The 17,703-nt window shown below is 61.2% G+C and overlaps 1 protein-coding gene across 11 annotated transcripts in view; it reads right to left on the bottom strand.

The window, feature by feature from the left end:
- The window catches only part of TNS2 (tensin 2), a 49,878-nt gene that overhangs the window by 10,522 nt on the left and 21,653 nt on the right, over positions 1-17,703 (bottom strand). For 5 of the 11 annotated variants that reach the window (XM_043506637.1, XM_043506640.1, XM_043506638.1 and 2 more), the window contains exons 3-17: positions 17,109-17,146; positions 11,392-11,430; positions 7,491-7,529; positions 6,216-6,265; positions 5,789-5,960; positions 5,121-5,171; positions 4,818-4,940; positions 4,552-4,616; positions 3,993-4,076; positions 3,664-3,842; positions 3,053-3,113; positions 2,886-2,961; positions 2,305-2,434; positions 1,839-1,904; positions 1,327-1,443 (exon numbers count right to left, since the gene is read on the bottom strand). In XM_043506637.1, the coding sequence (XP_043362572.1) occupies positions 1,327-1,443; positions 1,839-1,904; positions 2,305-2,434; positions 2,886-2,961; positions 3,053-3,113; positions 3,664-3,842; positions 3,993-4,076; positions 4,552-4,616; positions 4,818-4,940; positions 5,121-5,171; positions 5,789-5,960; positions 6,216-6,265; positions 7,491-7,529; positions 11,392-11,430; positions 17,109-17,146 (1,290 nt within the window). Of the gene's footprint in view, positions 1-1,326; positions 1,444-1,838; positions 1,905-2,304; positions 2,435-2,885; positions 2,962-3,052; positions 3,114-3,663; positions 3,843-3,992; positions 4,077-4,551; positions 4,617-4,817; positions 4,941-5,120; positions 5,172-5,788; positions 5,961-6,215; positions 6,266-7,490; positions 7,530-11,391; positions 11,434-15,353; positions 15,634-17,108; positions 17,147-17,703 lie in introns of those variants that run through there. The other 6 variants (XM_038378891.2, XM_038378892.2, XM_043506643.1 and 3 more) reach the window with 3 other exon arrangements.

The raw sequence follows: 17,703 nt of genomic DNA, 5'->3' as shown, positions 1-17,703 counted from the left end.
GCAGAGACACACTCACACACACAGAGCAGGTCTCATCCCCTCCAGCAGGGGGCAGCGCACGCACACACGCACCCTAACTTCCATTCATACCTTTGAAAATCTCCCTGACAACCACAAAATGAAACCCACAACAACCTCATGAACACAGAGACTCTCCCCCACAAAAAAGTTACACAAATGTAAAGTTACACACACACACACTCACACACACATACAGAGACACAACCCAAAGAGGCACATACAGACATGAACACACACGTGTACTCACAGACACACATGGGCGACTTCAGAAATTCACTTAGACTCGTTCCACCAGGGGGTGCTAGACCCCAGGAACAACCCTTCCTGCCAATGACCAAATATCCCGGAACCATTACTTGCCCACAAATCTCCTGTTGGTTTAAGACATTCAGTTCCTGCCCCCCCTCCAGCCCCCCAAACCCTCCCCCAATCAGAGAAGTCATCACAGATCCTCGTGTCAATCCTTTTCTCAATTCACTCCTCTTGGTTTGGAATCTCTCTCTACAAAACTGTAGGTCCTACACAAACACTGGCTCTTGCTTCAGGGGTGGGTTTTGCTGCTGCCCCTTCTCTCCCTGCGCTAGGCGCTGTACATATGTCACAAGCAGCTGGCCCCAAAGCGATCGCCGTTAGAGCCAGTCGGGGATTTACTGACAAACCGGCGTGTGGGGGGAGTTCGTGAAGACAAATGCTGATTTAGCGGAAATGGTTTGTGAAGCCAGGGCAGGGGCAGCAAGTCCCCCAGTTTGAGCCGTGTCTGGAAAAAAGTTTTGACAATTTCGAAAGAAAACGTTCCAGTTTCCCAGTTCGCAATGACTTTTTGTGCAGGAATTTTGGCTCATTAGAGTGAAAAAACATTGGGGGGAGGGAGGTCAAAATTGAACCGAAACGGTTCCAAGTGATCAAAACAAAATATTGACCCAGTGACCCAAACTGACATTTTTTCCCCAGTTTTTTGGGTCACGTTTTTGGAGGTTTTGACTTTTCGTCCTGATTTGGGAGAGGAACATTTTTGAAAATCTGGAAAATATTCGTGGGACAGGAAAACCATTTCTCTCTTCTCAGTCTGAACAGACAAAGGGCAGGAGGGGAAACTGAGGCAGAGCGAGGGGCAGCAGCTTGGCCAAGGCCCCAGGGCAGTGGCTGAGCTGAGAAGAGAAGCTAGGTATCCTGACTTTCACCCAGCCCCGTAGTCACATTGTTCTCTATGGGTGGCCTCACTGCCCTGGCCAGTCACCCCTGTGGCATGCGGGAGCGGGTGGCTGAGGGTGGCTGTGCCCAGGCCCTGACAGTGCCCGGCCGTACCTTCCAGGCTGTCCTCGTGGTGCAGGTTGAAGTTCTCATAGGAGTCCCAGCGCACCATGGGATCGGAGATGTTATAATCCACTGTGATGGATGGACTGTTCCGTAAGGTCTCCAGGCCTGAGGGGAGAGAACCGGTGAGGGCCACAGGCTGGGGCATCCCTCTGGCTGGGAAATGGGCCCTATGTGGGCTGCTCCCTCGGTGAGGGACTGGGCTGAGAGCAGCCTAGCTGTGGGGGTGGGGGGTCTCCTGGCTGTTGGGGGGCTCCCACCAGCTGAGGGGGTCTCCTGGCTCAGGGAGTCCTCCCAGCCCAGCCCAGGGCAATGGGACTTCTGGCTTGGAGGTGTCAATCCTGGCTCGCTGCAGGGAGGAGGTGGGGGGGTCCTACCGGCTTGGCCCCAGGGGCAGGGGATTCCTGGGCGAGCTTGGCTCAGCGCAGCAGGGTGGGGGAGGCTTAGGGGGTGCTAACACTGTGGGGGGAACTTTCCCCCCTCTCCGCCTGCCAGCCCCTCACCTTTCATCTTCTCAGGGCCGGAAGAGAAGACGAACTCCACACTGGCTTCAAAGGGGAAGCGCTCGTCTGGGGAGAGGAAAGGAGAGCATAGCACATGGTGAACAGAGGAGCTTTTGGCTGAGGGTACAGCAAGAGGGGGTGGGAGGTCCCAGGCATGAGGGGGCAGGGGGAGCAGAGGGGTCCCGGGTATGAGGGGCAGGGGAAGCACGGGGTCCCAGGTACAAGGGGGGGGCAGGGGGAGTGGAGGGGTCCCAAGTACGAGGGGGTCAAGGAGAGCAGAGGTTCCTGGGTATGAGGGGCCAAGGGGAGCAGAGGTTCCTGGGTACGAGGGGGCCAGGGGTTGCAGAGGAGTCCCAGGTACTGGGGCAGGACCGGTCACTGCCACGAGGGACGTACAGGGGTGCTGAGCTGCATGCCGGTACCCCGTTTGGAGCCTGCCCATGATGCCGCCCCCTGCCCTGCTCACCTTGCCAGGCCTCGTCCAGCTCATCCTTCCCGAACCAGAGCTGGGTGCCGTGGATGGTGCACGTGTGGAATTGGATGCGGAAAACCACATCCCGGTCAGAGCTGCAGGTCTGCTTGTGGTAGCACTTCACCTGGGGGGGTGGGAGTGGAATCAACGGGCACATGCAAACCCACGGACACGCCCACAGGCTCCCATGCACACCCACGTCTGTGTACGCACACCCATGTGGATCGCCCCATGTGCAAACAGAGGCACACTTGTACACACCCATTGTGCACACCGACACCCTCACACGCACACACACACACTCACCCCCCATTTGTGCACACTGGCACCCCCACGTGTACATCCATTTGCACTCTCCCATCCTGGGTGTGCACAGCGCCATGCTCACACCTGCTGCCTGCCTCGCAGAGCTGTCTGGCAGGCAACCGAGCCTCAGCTCCCGGGTTTCTCCTGCTCTGTTGCTAGCAGCCCGCTTCCCTGCTGGGCTCAGAGCCGGTGGTGGTGGGGGTGGGCTCTGGACTTTGCGCCCACTCCTTACCCGGCAGAGCCCCCCCCCCGGAGCTGGCTGTACTCACCATCACATCCCCTTTCAGCAGCAGGGCTGGCTCCAGGGTGACACACAGCTTCTGGGGGCCGGGGCCCGGGACGCTGCTGCAAGGGAGGGCAGAGAAACACAGGGCTGGGGTCAGAGCATTGGGGGACGGGCCCAGCAGCTCTCAAGCAGCAGGCGCCTCATACTCACTAGATCCCCGAGGTGTAGACGAGCTGCATGGACTGGTAGATCTTCAGGAAGGGCTGGTAGCCTAGGGCAGGATGGGGAGAGGGGCAGAGGGTAAGGGGGCAGGCTGCTTCAGCCAAAGGCTGAGCCAGTCTGGCAGGAAGCCCTCATAATTGGCTCAGGACACAGAGGCATGATCTCCCTGGCGAGGGTGCAATGCCACACCCATGCGTGCAGGCCCGAACTGCTGGTTCACACCCGTCTGTGCCCGGAGACTCCTGCCTACTTTGCACATGCCTGCAGCTTTTGGCTTGTGAACGTGCCCGTTTTGCACACCCCAGCAAATTCGCACCTGTGTGAGCATGCCCATTGTGCACATGCAGATGGGCGAGTGTGTGTGTGCACATGTGCCCATTTTGCACACATCAGCAAGTTGACGAGTGCTCATTTGCACGCACCATTGGGTTGGTGTGCACGCAAACATACACATTTTGCCTGGGTCTGCAGGTTCACACATGCGTCCTCATTTGTGCGTGTGAGTGTGAGTGTGCACGTTTTGCACACAATGGCAGGCTCACCCACGTGCATGCGCTTGGTTTGCGCATGATGGCTGGTTCACCTGCATGGGTGCCCACCTTTTGCACGTGGGATCGTCGGCACGCACCCGGGGCCGGAGTCTGCGTGTGCCCCATGGCACTCACCTCCGCTGGCCTCGAAGCTGGGGATGGCGGGAATGAGGACATGGTGCAGGAACAGGGTGTTGCTGTTCATCTTGATGGTGCCCGACAGCAGACCGCTGAAGTAATTGATGTACCTGGGAGGTTCAGGGGGGACAGCTCAGCCCCATGGTCCTGGCCCTCCCAGCACTGGAGCGGGCGGGGAGGGAGGGGCCAGCCAGTGGGGACCCTCCCCTGTCCCTTAATGGTCACCACATCCCCCTTCTCCGCCCCTGCCCCTACCTCACCTTTTCTGGGATGGCTGCAGGGACGCAGCCACTTTGTCCTCGCAGAACTTCCGCATGGTCAGGGTGCCGAGCGCTTGGTCCGCGCTGGGGGGGAGAGCAAAATGGTCAGTGGTGTGGAGCCCCCGGCCACCACAGCGACCCCCTGGGCTCAGGGCTTGACTCTGCTCCAGGGGAGGGGAGAGAGGGGAGCAGAGGAGGGTGAGGGAAGGAAGAAAGATGTGGGGAACTGCCCTGGGGGGTGGGGGGAACAGCCAGGCTTGGGGGGGAGGCTGGGGGGAAAGGGGTGGGAGTGGCAGGGGGAACAGCGCTGGAGGGTGGGGGGAAGAGCCAGGGTGGGGAGATGGGGGAGGCTGGGTGGAGGGGGTAGGAGTGGGGAGGGGAACAGCTCTGGGGGTTGGGGGGAACAGTTGGGAGTGGGAGGTAACCACCCTGGGGCAGTGGGGCTGGGCCAAGGGGAAGCAGCCGGGGGCAGGGCTGGAAATAGGGGAAGGGGACGAGCACACACCAAGGGATGGGGGGGTCAGCCGGGAGGGAAGCTCACTGCCCCACCACTCTGTACCTGGCAGAGATCTTGCTGTAGTGCATATAGGCGGCCACGATGACGCCCGTCTTGCCCTTGTTCCCCTGCAGCGGAGCGATAGCGTCAGGGCCGGCGCCCCCTCCAGCCCCCCCAGCACTGCCAGGGCCCCACGGGGTGGGGTCCCTGCTGCAGTCCAACCTCCAACCCAGCATGACCCCGCCACGGGTCAGGGGCATTGCCCCCCATTCCTCGCTATTTCTCCCCCAACCCCCTGCCTGCCCCCCAGCTCCACCCTGTCCCCTCACCTTGCAATGCAGCACCACGACGTGCTGGGGGTCCGAGTTCAGCCAGGTCTCCATGGCTTTGCAGATGGAGCAGATCTTGTCCAGGGGGGGCGCGTGCATGTCCGGCCAGCCAAAATCCTGAACCTGTGCCACGTTGGGGTGCAAGCAGTTAGATTCCTCCTCCCACCCCCAACACAGCCAGCTGGGAAGCGCCAGCTCAGAGCTAGAGAGTGGGGTCCCGCTGCCCCCTCCCTGGAAAGGGTGCCCCTCCCTGGGAAAACCCAGGGATCTCCTGGAGGACGTGGGGTGCCCCTCCCCTCTCACCTTGGGGTTCAGCCTGCTGATATCATGGCGCTTCTCGGACAGGTTGAAAAGCTGCAAGACAGAGAGCGAGCTCATTGGCTGCGGGACCGCAACTGTAGCTCAGGGGCCCCCGGCCGGCCCTGCCCCTTCCTGTGGCCCCAAGCCCTCCAGCCCCGACGGGCCTTGGTGTGAGACCCAGGCCCAGGGTTGAGTCTCCAACACACAGCCCCTCAGACACAAATGCCCAAATCCCTGTCCTGGCTGTAGCACCCCAGCCCTGCCGCCCAGCTGGGAGGGCCCCGGGGCCTGGCTGGACACAAACCCCATGTGAACACCGAGGAAACCTTGCAGCCTCGCCGGGGCAGGGCGATTGACATGGTTATCCCTGTGCGGCCACAAGGGGGGGGGGGAACTGAGGCACATATAGGTGCTTGAGACTCACTCAAGGTCACAGGACAAGTCAGTGGCAGAAACCTGACTCCCAGTCCCCCACGTGCTAACTACTAGACTCCCCTCCCGGTCCCCCTCCCCAGAGCTGGGGATAGAACCCAGGAGTCCTGGCTCCCATCCTCCCCTGCTCTAACCACTAGAGCCCACTCCCCGCCCAGAGCTAGGATAGAACCCAGGAATCTTGGCTCCCAACCCCCTCGCTCTAACCACTAGCCCCAGCTGCCTTTCCCAGGCCCTACCGTGTACTTATCCTCGTGCTTGGACTTGAGCATCTGCGCCACCTCGCGCAGATTGCCGCGGTAACGCTGCTCCTCCAGGGCAGGGGGGAAGAAGACGGAGATGATGCGCTCGGTGATGTAGGTCAGGTCGAAGTCGTACTTGTGCTCCATCACGTGGTCCAGGCTGAAGCTCCTGGGGTGGGGGGTGAGTGTCGGGGTGTGCCAGCTCCTGGGGGTACCCCACCCCTGCAGGGCGGGCAGCTCCCTGGGGTACCGCACCCAACTAGCAGGGTGCCTGGCTTTATCCCACCTCGTGCACCCCATTGATGTACCCCCAGATCAGCAGTGGATCCCCCCACTCGGTGTCTGAGTCAACCCCCCCCCATGGCAGGGGCAGCGGGCAAGGAGCAGGCTACGAGCCGTACCCTCCCCGGCCTCACCCACTCACCTGGGCAGCGTGCTCCGTTGCTTCAAGGTGTGGAGGGATTTGGTGGAGCCCTGGGGGACGAGAGGGGAGGGGGGATGCCGGTCAGCGTGGGGAAATCTGGGGTCCCCGTGGCCCCCTATCAACTCCTTGGCACCGAACCACAGCCCCGGGCCCAGGCTGCTGGGGGGGCGGGGAGGGGAAGCAGGGTGGGAACGGCCCGGGAGAGCGGGGAGGGCCCGCGACAGGTCCTGCCTAGGCCCAGCCTGCAACTCGCGATCCCCCGGGGGGATGTCAGAGGCCAGGATCCAAGCTGCCCTCGCTCAGTTCCCAGAGTCCCACTGACCTAATGGAATTGGCTGTGGGCGGGGGCCCCGGCTCCCAGCCCAGAGGATGGGCGGAGTTCTCCACTCGCCTCCCCCCCCTTGTAAGATCTGCACCAGCAGGCTAACCCCTCGCCCCCCCGGCTGCACCTCTCCTGCCCCAGGCTGCACACCGACACCTGCTGGGGGCAGCCAGGGTGCAAACAGAGCAGGGGGAGGGGGCGGGGGGGGCAGCATTGGGCCTCGTCAGAGGGCGTGCTTGAGACAGGTCAGCACACTGGGCTCCCACAAGCCGGCACAATGGGGCTTTGGCTCAACCCCGTGTGTCCTACAGCAACACCCCACAGGGCCTAATGAATGGGCAGGGCTGGAGATGGGCAAACAACCCCCTCCCCACTATCACCCCATCCACCCCCCTCCCCGTACTTCACAGCCCAGTTCCCTTCCACACCTGGCCGGTGTGGGAATAACCATGCAGGGTCCTGGAAGGGAAATCCAGATCCCTTCGCACGCTCCCCGCATCAGGCGTCAGGGACGTCTCAAGGGGAGGGTTTCGGAGGCTGGCCCCCGATCACACAGAATGCCCCATGCAGCGTCACTCCTCTGCCATCACAGGCCAGCCTGCCCCCGGCCCTGCACTGAAATAGCCGGGGCAGAGTCCGCGGGGCAATGCACCCCGGCAGGAAGAGGGCTCCCCCGGGCTGAATTCCCCAGGCGCTATGGGTCAGCAACCCCACTGGCTGCTTCCCAGATCTGCCTTCTCCCCAAGGAAAGGGCCTGAGCTGACAGTCATTTCTGTAGCCCACCCTATAAAAAATCCCAGCATCCAGCCATCCCCCAAGCTTTGGGGGGAGGGGGCTGGGATCTCTCCCCATTTCGCCTGGGGCAGAGGGAAGGTCTCATGGCGGCTTACGCCAGGAGTGGGGCATGGATTTGGGGTGGGGTGGCGGCTGGATAAATTGAGGCAGGGACTCACCAGGTGCTCGATGCGCCGGGCCGGAGCAGTGTTCCGCCTCTGGAGTACGGGGAAAAGGGAAAAGAGAGCGCGAGGGGAGTTGACAGGAGGAGACGGAGATTGATAGCGACGCATCAGCCCTTTCCCTGAGACGCCAGGCCTGGGCGCTGAGCCAGCTGGCCCCGAGGTCAGCAGCTAGAATTTATAAACCTCCCCAGATTGCGTGATGTGGCCCGGAGCTGGGGGTGGAGGACTTCAGGAACCATGAAGAAGCAGCAGGAGGCCTTGATGGCGGTTCACGGGAGGTCAGAGGTGCTATTTTGACAACTTCAGCAAGTGGAACTCCCTGTTTGCTAGCAAAGGTGGCCCAGTGACGCCAGAGACCTCGCTTCTAGTCCCAGCTCTGCCCCTGAGCTGCTGTGTGACCTGGGGCGATCCTGCGTGCCTCAGTTTCCCCTCCAACTCCTTGTTAGATAGTGTGTGCCTTCTGTCTGTTATGTAAGCCCCTGAGTCGTTCACAGCTTTGCAGCCTGGCACTTTAGCAGCTCATGCTTCTAGTTCCACAGGGCACTCCCCATGTTGGCCAATGAGGCAGCTGTCACATGTACAGCACCCAGCGCAATGGGTCCTGATCTCAGCTGAGCCCTTTAAGACAGGTTATAAGGAGGGATGAGCCCCAGCTCTGCCTTGGGGACCAGTTCAGTATCTGTGGGTTCCTCAGCCTCTCTGCTGAGATTTTTCAGGGGAAGCCAGCAGGTGCCCTCTCCCCCGCCCCCCGCTCCCAGCTTTTGGGAATTGAATTGTGGCCCCGTTTCCTTCCCAAGTGACCTGGAGCCCAGCTGGCACAACCGGTGGGCAGCAGGGGAAGTGAAATTGACACCAGGCTGAGGAGGTCTGCCAGCGAATCACCTTGGGAAAGGATTCACCTTCTCTTCCCAGGATCAAAGGGAGTCGGTGGGGAAAGCTAACGCTGGCCAGAGGACTCAGTTCCCGGAGCTTCTCAGCCTCCTGCTCACGAGCTAGGGCACAGAGCAGGGTGGGATGCTGGAGTCACCCAAACGCTGACACTGGCCACGGGCACAAAGGGCTAAGATTGACTCCAGGGATGGAGAGGGCAACGCAGGACTCAGCCGAGGGGAACAGACTGGTGGCCCGTTCAGTCCAGAAGACACCAGTGGCCCATCCTCCCAGAGGAGACTGAGGCTCGTGGTCCATCTGGCCCAGAAGAGACCCAGGGTCCATCCAGCCCTGTAGCCCGTCTCCCACAGTGGCCAAGGTTGGATGTGGCCATGGAAGATGAAGCATGGAAGAGGAGTGCCTAGCAGGCTGCCATTGTCGTATGTTTCATGGCCATTAAGGGCAAAGCTTAATGAGGTCCATGGGGGCTGTTGGTGGAAATCCAGCCAGTTATTTAGGTGCCCAAGATTGGATCTAGGGGCCTCCTAGGCTCCCAAATGGACTATGTGTCAGCCTGACTGCATCAAGAAAGCAAATCTGTGTGGTCAGTCTCCATGCTTGAGGCCCGACATCAGCTGTGGGGGTCAGGAAGCTGCCTGCAGGGGTTAGTATTGCATTGGCCGCTTCCTTGGGAGCATCAGGCTACAGGGACCATGGGCTGGCAGCTCGGAAATTCTGGGCTGGGGCTGCCACAACTTCTAGCTAAGGTACCTAGATGAGCTCCCTCACCATAGGATCAGAGCACATCACGTGAGGCACCCCCATGAGGCAGGGCAGGGCTATTATCCCTGTTGTACATGTGGGGAAACTGAGGCACAAAGCGACAGCCATTTCCCCAAGGTCACCTGAAGCCTATGGCAGAGCAGGGATTTGAACCCAGGCCCCCTGAGTCTTACTTTAGCCCCCTATTACCTGAACATCATCAGAACTCTCCTCGCCTGACTGTCCTTCACATGCTGGTGTCATTTGCCCCCACTATGCCCTGGTGTAACGATGGAGAATCAGGCCCTGGCGAGTTTCCCAGGGGACTTTCCTGTCTCAGGCCAGAGAGGAACCCTCCTGCCGAAGCCACTGCCTGGGAGATGATACATCTGGATCTTCTCTGACAGGGCGGAGTGGGACGATTTTTCACTGCCAAGGACTGAGCTCACCAGGCAGCAGGTCCCAGGGCTGACATCCACACCAGCTGTTTGTACACCAGGCAGAGACAGCAGCATCGAGCTTCCTCCATGCTGCGTTGCTGACGTACCCCAGTGTAGCACCCGGGCGCGGGTGCACTGCAGGCAGCCACAGGGTGACTGCTCCCTCTGGAGATGGGTTCTATTCCCTCCCACCCATCCTGCCAGGGGACACTTGCCCACTCAGACATCAAAGGCAAAGGCCACCAAACAACCATCAGCTGGTGACATATAGTCATTGCTGTCCTGACCCAGCTTTGAACCAGTGACCTACTCACGAGCCTGAGCCTGCTCCCACTTATTCTCCACTGCACCCCCTATCCCTGGCCAGGATGACTAGGGGGCTGGAACACATGACTTATGAGGAGAGGCTGAGGGAACTGGGGTTGTTAGTCTGCGGAAGAGAAGAGTGAGGGGGGATTCGATAGCTGCTTTCAACTCCCTGAAAGGGGGTTCCAAGAGGATGGATCTAGACTGTTCTCAGTGGTAGCAAATGACAGAACAAGGAGTAATGGTCTCAAGTTGCAGTGGGGGAGGTCTAGCTTGGATATTAGGAAAAACTTTTTCACTAGGAGGGTGGTGAAGCATGGGAATGGGTTACCTAGGGAGGTGGTGGAATCTCCTTCCTTAGAGGTTTTTAAGGTCAGGCTTGACAAAGCCCTGGCTGGGATGATTTAGTTGGGGATTGGTCCTGCTTTGAGCAGGGGGTTGGACTAGATGATCTCCTGAGATCCCTTCCAACCCTGATATTCTATGATTCTATGATAAGGCTGGCCACCAGGAAACGCTTCATCCGGTGGGGTTATCCCAGCTTTTCACACCAGGATACACCCTGGCATTGAGGCCCAGATGCCACCCAACTCCCAGGCTCACTCACAACACAGGTATCTGCACCACTTCCCGCTGGTTTAGAAGAACCCCCTGGAATTTACCCAGCCTCGCTACGGACTCCGATCAGGAGGTCTCTAGCTGCTGAAAATCAGGCCTCCAGCTGGGCACCCGAAAGTCGAAGCGCCCAATGGAATGGGCGAATGGCTCACCCAGCGCTGAAATGCAGCCAGCTCTGGGGTGGGATGTGGCCGCTGGTTAGCAGCTACGCTGCATCCCATTTAGGACAGGAAGTGAATCCGAGTGTTTTCCATGCCAGTGGCGCTGTGCATCTCCAGCAGCCCAGTGCCCTCTGGAGGGATCTAGGCCAGAGCGGTTGTCACGGGGTCAGCTGGGCGAGGTGGATCTGTAAGCTCCCGCACTAGATCCTATGCATTAAGATCCTGAAGGCCCAGGTTTAATTCCTGCTGCCAGCGTCCCAGCAGGGAGCCCGGCATTACCCAATCCAGCAGAGGCCAGTTGGAATGACCCAGGTTGGAATTTGGCCAGGACCGGGTGGAGGCGGCTCCCACTCTCGAAAAAAGTTCCAGGGGAAGAAGCAGGAGTCACCAGGTGCTTGGTTCTCCATTCGGCCTGAAAGATGGCATCTCGAGCGGCACCGCGGTCGGCACCGGGGCCAAGGGACTAGGGCTCCTTTCTGAGCATCCCGTGTGGCGGCCCGTCACTCTGGGGCTTTCCTGAGCCATCTCCCACCCACGCCCCGACCCAGGCCTCTGGCGAGATTGATCGGGGACCCAGCACCGGGAGATACGGACTCAGGGGGAGCAAGGCTGGCGGCTGCCGGGGCCGGCACATGGAAAGTGCCCATCTCCCCCACCCCTACCCATTCTAGCAGCTGGTGGCTCAGGGAGAGATCGCCGGAGGGGTGCCAATGGGGACAGACCGATCTTGGCACTTACCAATTCAGGCGGGGGAAGGGGCTGGCAGGATGATGCCACCTGAAACAAGAAGCCAGGAAGGAGGTCAGGGCGGTGCAAGGACCCCGGCCGGGCAGCGTCCCCTGCAAATCAGCGCCGTGGCAGCCACAGGGACACTTCTTCCACCCCCCTCCAGACGGGACGTCTCCTCCCCTGGGTTGGGGGCGGGGGGGGGGGGGAGACTGTGGCTGGCCCGTGAGGTGGGCTCTGTGCAGCGAGGAGGCTGGACCCCCCTTGGCCGTGGGGCAGAGGTGTTTTTCTTGGCCCCAGCTGGCCCTTTCCAGCTCGGGCACACACAGAGGCCGCGATTCATGGCAGGGCCTGGGAGGCGGGGAGGCCGGAATCGCCGGGTGGGGGTGGGGTGGGGGGAGGCTATATATAGAGAAACATAAACAGGCTGCGCCCCACCCCGGGCTGGGGGTGCACAGGGAGCCCATTCAGCTCGGACCCTACCTCACCTGCCCCTGGCCCTACCCCGCACCCACCGCCTGGCTCCAGCCAGAGAGAAGGAAATGGGCTCGGAGGGGGCCGGTGAGCCCTCCCCTGCCCCACCCCCCCACCTCAGGGGGGCACCTGGCTGTGCCAAGGTTGCCTTTCTCATAATGCCTTGGTGGCTTTGACTCAGGGACGAGTCAAGGCCGCTAAACTCAGTGCAGCAGTGGGTGGCTGGGGGGTGGGGGGTCCATGCCGAAGTCTTGGGGGCAGAACTGATCTCTCCGTGGTATTAAGGGGAGTACAATTCCCCCCCCCGCCCCAGCCCCGTGTGGGGTGAGGAGTAGCTACAGAAGAACCTGCGTGTCCTGCAGTGGGTACATCTCCCCGCCCCCCACGCTAAGCCGGGGGCTGCGGGTCCTGGGCTTGTGGCCTCCGTGTTCCCAAGCCCGTGCTTGAGTGTCCACCTTGCACTGTACACCCCTGCCCTCCCCTGCCCCCCCGTGCCAGCCTGCCCCCGCTGGAGGCAGCTCCTGCATGCCCAAATCTCTCTGCCCTTAGCCCACTCCCTCCTGCCTGGCTCCCCCCTGGCCCCGCTCCACACCCCGAGCCCTTCTAGCATCCAGGACAGTTTATTTATCTCCTGGCAGCCAGGAAACGGGAAGCGCCGGAGATCATTATCACGCTCACGTGGTCCTTACAGCCAGGGGCAGTGCTGCGTACCCAAGGGCTGTGGGGCACAAGCAGGCCTGGCTTGGGGAGCAGGGCCTGGCAATCCATCCAGGCCGTGTCATGCCACCCCTCCCTCCCCGCCTGCCCTGCTCCTGGTACATCTCCGTCCAAGCCACCTTGACACCCTGGGCACCGTCCTGGCAGCTGGCCTGACATGGGGCTCCTTGACAGAGCTCAGGGTTGGGTTGGGAACAGGGTTGGGAGGAGGAGGTGGGGAGACAACCCCGGGGGAGAGGGAGTTGGATCAGTGAGGGACTTGGGGGGTGGTGGCGTGGGGAGTGCAGGCCAGGGGTGCTAGCAGGAGATTGTGGGGAGGTGGGATGGGGCACGCAGGCTGGGGCAGGGCATGTTGGATCACAGAGGAGATTGGGGGGAGGTGGGAGGGGACATGGGCTGGGGGGCACATGTTGGATCAATGACAGGCTCAGGAGGGAGAGGTGGGATGGGGAGCGCGGGCCAAGAACCAGATCCGGGGTGTCTTTGCAGTGGCAGAGTCGCACTGTAAGAACCTAAAGGGAGCCGAACGGGGACCCCCAACCACGCTCCATCCCCGCACCTCTGCCCCTCACCCTCTGGGAGACAGGGCATGGCTACAGGATGAACCCTGCCCCCGGGTTTGCAGCCAGGCCCCCAGACCTCTCCCTCTCGCTCCCCATGCCAACCGGGTGCACATCAGCCAAGGGAGGAGTCGGCCCTGGAGCAGGGAGAGGACGAGCCACGGCTGGCTGGGTGCTAGCTAGTGGGACCGGGGCTGGGCAGAGCTCCAGGCATCCCAGACTTGGCAATGTCACAGCCCCGCATGCCAACACCGAGTAACAACAAGCCCCTAATTACAGGGCACGCAGAGGTCCTGCCAGGCAGGGAAGGTAGAATTAGGCGAGGGTCTCCCTGGGGCGACGTCCTGTGGCCAACTCCAGATTTGTCACTGCTTGCCCCGCAGCCCCATAAAACACCTGGCGCACCGTACAGAGGGGATTCCTTCCTGACCGCCCCGCACCCTGGAGAATGAGACTGAATCATAAATCTCTGTTAACAATGGTCATAAAATTAGATGGGCCTTTTAACGAGCCAGGTGAGGGATTGAACTGAGTGCCACCCTCCGGCTTGCCCTCCCCGTGCAGCTGTGAGGCTGAGTGGGCAGGTACATCCTCTCTCTTGCCCACCCCGGGCTGGGTCTATATGCTCCCCCCAGAGCCATGGAGGTGGGGGCACTTCCCTTAGGAAGGAACAGGCAGGAGAAAGGCTATAGGTTGCCTCTTGCATAAGGAGAAATGAGACCACTCCCTCCCCCCCAAACAGCTCTCCCCATCCTCCAAGCTCTGAAATCCCTCCAGCCCCTCAGAGCAGCCTGCCATCCCCAGGCTGTCTGCCTCCCCCTGCCTGAGCCCCTCACTCAGCTGACCCTCTGGACTGCATCTCCCCCTTGAGCCTCCAATTGATCAGACCCCTCTCCTGGCCTACACTCCCCATCCCTGAGCCCCGCACTGATCAGACACCCCACCCCTGGTCTGCAATCCCCATCCCACCCCAGGAGCCCCTCACATATCCGATCTCCTTTCCTTTCCCTTCTTCTTCCTCCTTCTGGCTAGGCAATTGGTGCGCATCCCACCTTGGTGCAAGAGCCATCTCCTCCGCAGCGCTTGCTAGCCACCTTAAATCCCTTCTGCAAGCCTCTCCCACATCTCCCGGCCTGTTAACTCCCCTCCCCTCCCACAGTTTCTGTCTGATCAACATTTGCTGTCCAGAGAAAAGTGTGTCGCACAAATCATCCTCAGCCCAAACTTCCTGCCCCCTCTCCCCGCTCTGCCTCTCAGCTTCGGCCTGGGAAAACATCTGGCTCGGCCTGCAGGACGGAGAGGGGGCTGGGATGTGGGAAAAGCACCGTGACCAGAAACTCTGGGAGAGAGGCAAATGGGCTTGAAAACTACAGGGGCCATGTGGAAAGGGGTCCCCCCCATCGTTGTCCCCGCTTGGGGCCGCTTCCCATGAACAGGATCAGTGTTTGAAGAGCATGTTGCTTCTACCAACCACCATACTTCACCCCTGCTCCCCAAAAGTCATCTTGTAGGTGGGGAAACTGAGGCACAGAGCGGGGAAGGTACTTGCGCACAGTCACTCTGTGTTGGTAGCAGAGCGAGTGATGGAACCCAGGAGTCTGGGCTCCCTATTCCCCCCTCCTTCTCCAACCATTAGAGTACACTCCCTCCCAGAGCTTGGGATAGAATCCAGGAGTCCTGGCCCCCAGCCCCCTTAATCTAACCACTAGACTCCACCTCCTCTCAGAGCAAGGAACAGAGGAGCCCTGCTGTCAGTCCTCTAAACACTGGATAATGCCTCGGTCTATAAACCCCCCTCGCAAGGTTTCATCTCAGGGTAACATCACCTCTAAGGGACCCTGATAGCACCTCTGGGCAGGGTACTTGCTGGGGCACGGTGCCCAGCCCTGCCCACCCTTCCCACTAGCAGGCTCCGGACTCCCCGGGCACCTCCTGCCAGCTGCTATTCGAGCACTGTGGCTGGTCTCCCCCCTTTTCCAATCACCCTCCTATGCCCCCTGCTATCCCCACAGCTCACCCCGACTCAGCCCCCTCCCCGACACTGAGCTTTGGTCCAACCCCATCCCCATCCTCAGCTGGCCTGGAGTCCTCTTAGCAATCAGGTCCTGCTCTGCCCTAGGCTACCCCCTGGTGGAGGGGGCGGAGACGGCCGATCAGAGGGGCATCCTGTCCTGTCCCGGCCTCGCCCACAGGTCCCCCTGGTTGTCAGCAATGGAGCTTTACCTGGGGGTCAGCAGGGCAGGGTGGCGCTCGTCTTTAGGATGCCGGGTTTCTCCATCCAGCTGTTCCCCGCATGGGGGGAGCTCCCCAATTCTCCCTCTGGTGTAGGATCTTCTCTGCTCCCTCTATCCTCTCCTCCCTCGCTTAGCCACTTCTCCCTTCGCCCCCCGCCTTCCCCTCATCTGACTCCCGCGCAGCCCTCCGCTCCTTGAATGGATAGACGGATGGAGGGGTCTGCACCAAGCAAAGAGCCCCAGAAAATCCCGGAGGAGAACCAGCAGCCTCCAGCTGCACACGCTGGCTCGGGGCCAAGAAAAACTCCCTGCTCCGCGCAACCATAATTACACAACCAAGGCTTAAAGGGCCAGAGACGCCAACTTCAGGGGCTCCGGCATGGTGAGCCGGCTCCGCGGGCTGCAGATAGCCGTGGGGCTCAGCACGGGGCCACCTGCATCCGGCTGAGAGGGCTCAAAGCCTGGACTGTGCCTAGTGCCGGGCCATGAGGAACTGTCCCTGGCACTGGGTCTCAAGCCAGGTGTGTTAGGAGGGGATGAGAGTAAAGCTCAGAGCAGTGTTCCAGCGCTGTGAGCTTTCTCACAGCAGTGCCCTGCAAGGATCCCAGCGCTCGGAATTCCCAAAGCAGTGCTCTGCCGGGACCCCAGCACTGTGAACTTCCCTAAAGCAGTGCCCTGCCAGGACCTCAGCGCTGCGAGCTTCCCTAAAGCAGCACCCTGCTTGGACTCCAGCGCTGTGAGCTTCCCTAAAGCAGTGCCCTACTGGGACCCTGGTGCTGTGAGCTTCCTCACAGCAGTGCCCTGCCAGGACCCCAACACTGTGAACTTCCTCACAGCAGTGCCCTGCCAGGACCCCAGCTCTGTGAACTTCCTCACAGCGGTGCCCTGCCAGGATCCCGGTAAATCTGAGTTCTCCCAGCGCAGCTCCCACAAAGCCCCGGAAACCCGCTCTGGCATTAGCAGCCGCAGTCCGTCTCGGAGAGAGAAGGACTCCACATCTCATGCCAGAGCCCTGGGGAATGTTTGCTTGACCACGCTGCCGGCCCCCCACTCTTCCCTCCCTCGGTTCAGCACATTTCCCACGGCCCCATGTTCCTGCTGCTCTTTAGACGGGCTCCCTTTGGCTCTTATCTTGCTCTGTGCTGGCCTGGATAAGGGTCTGGATCTCCCAGTAAACAGGGCAGGAGCGCGGGTCACTGATGCTGTGTTTTATCCCTCCCTCCCCTAAACCCCTGGCTCTGCGGGGCCGCAGTGACCTGTTCCTGCAGTCCTGCAGCTGCCACCCACAGCTGGCCGAGCTCCCGCATCTCCCTGCCGCCAGGAGCCTCTTCCTGCCCTCTGGAGGGCAGGTCCCCATCCTCCTCCTGCCCCACGGGGGTGAGCAACCCTGCCCATTTCTGAGAGCTTGCGATGGGCACGGCCACCCTCCCTGAGGCTGGCACGCATCTCCTCTGGCTGCAGCAGTGGTGGGATCCCTCGCTGGGCCCCCAGCACCCGCCGAGCACGGCCGGGGAGCTAGAGGGGCGGGAGCACTCCAAGCTGGGCCGTGCAGGGTGGAATTGGGGAAGCTGAACCTGGGTAAGTGGGGCCCCAGCCCTCTATGGACAGACACCCCTGCCTGCCGCACTGGGCACACGTCAGCTAGGTTTGCCCATCACACATGGTCAGGAAGGGACATGGTCCCAAAGGCTGGGCTCCAGCCATCTCCCCCCACCCCCCGATTCAGCATCACGCCTTCGCCTACCTTCGCTTCGCATTTCTTGTGGCTGGCGATCTTGCAGCCTGCAGGGGAGAGAAAAGGGGGCGTGAAGGGGAGATCCCTGCGCAGCCCAGGGTTAGTGTGCTGTAGCCTGGCTCCTGGTGAGCCCGGGGGCTGGAAGTGTGAGTCCTGGTGCTCGTGCGCTGTGGCCTGGCTCCTAGTGTGCATGGGGGCTGGGAGTGTGAGTCCTGGTGCCTGTGCACTGGGGCCTGGCTCCTTGGTGTGCACAGGGGCTGGGACGGTGAGTCCTGGTGCTCGAGCGCTGCGGCCTGGCTCCTTAGTGTGCACAGGGGCTGGGAGTGTGAGTCCTGGTGCCTGTGCACTGGGGCCTGGCTCCTGGTGAGCCCAAAGGCTGGGAGTGTGAGTCTTGGTGCTCGTGCACTGGGGCCTGGCTCCTGATGAGCCTGGGGGCTGGGAGTGTGAGTCCTGGTGCACATGCACTGGGCCTGGCTCCTAGTGTGCACGGGGGCTGGGAGTGTGAGTCCTGGTGCCTGTGCACTGGGGCCTGGCTCCTGGTGAGCACGGGGGCTGGGAGTGCAAGTCCTGGCACTCGTGCCCTGGGTACCATGCTTCTGAGGCT

The sequence above is a fragment of the Dermochelys coriacea genome, chromosome 20 (genome assembly GCF_009764565.3).
Source record: "Dermochelys coriacea isolate rDerCor1 chromosome 20, rDerCor1.pri.v4, whole genome shotgun sequence".
NCBI lineage: Eukaryota > Metazoa > Chordata > Testudines > Dermochelyidae > Dermochelys > Dermochelys coriacea.
Note: the sequence above shows the minus strand (reverse complement) of the source record. Positions and strands in the feature narration are given on the sequence as shown.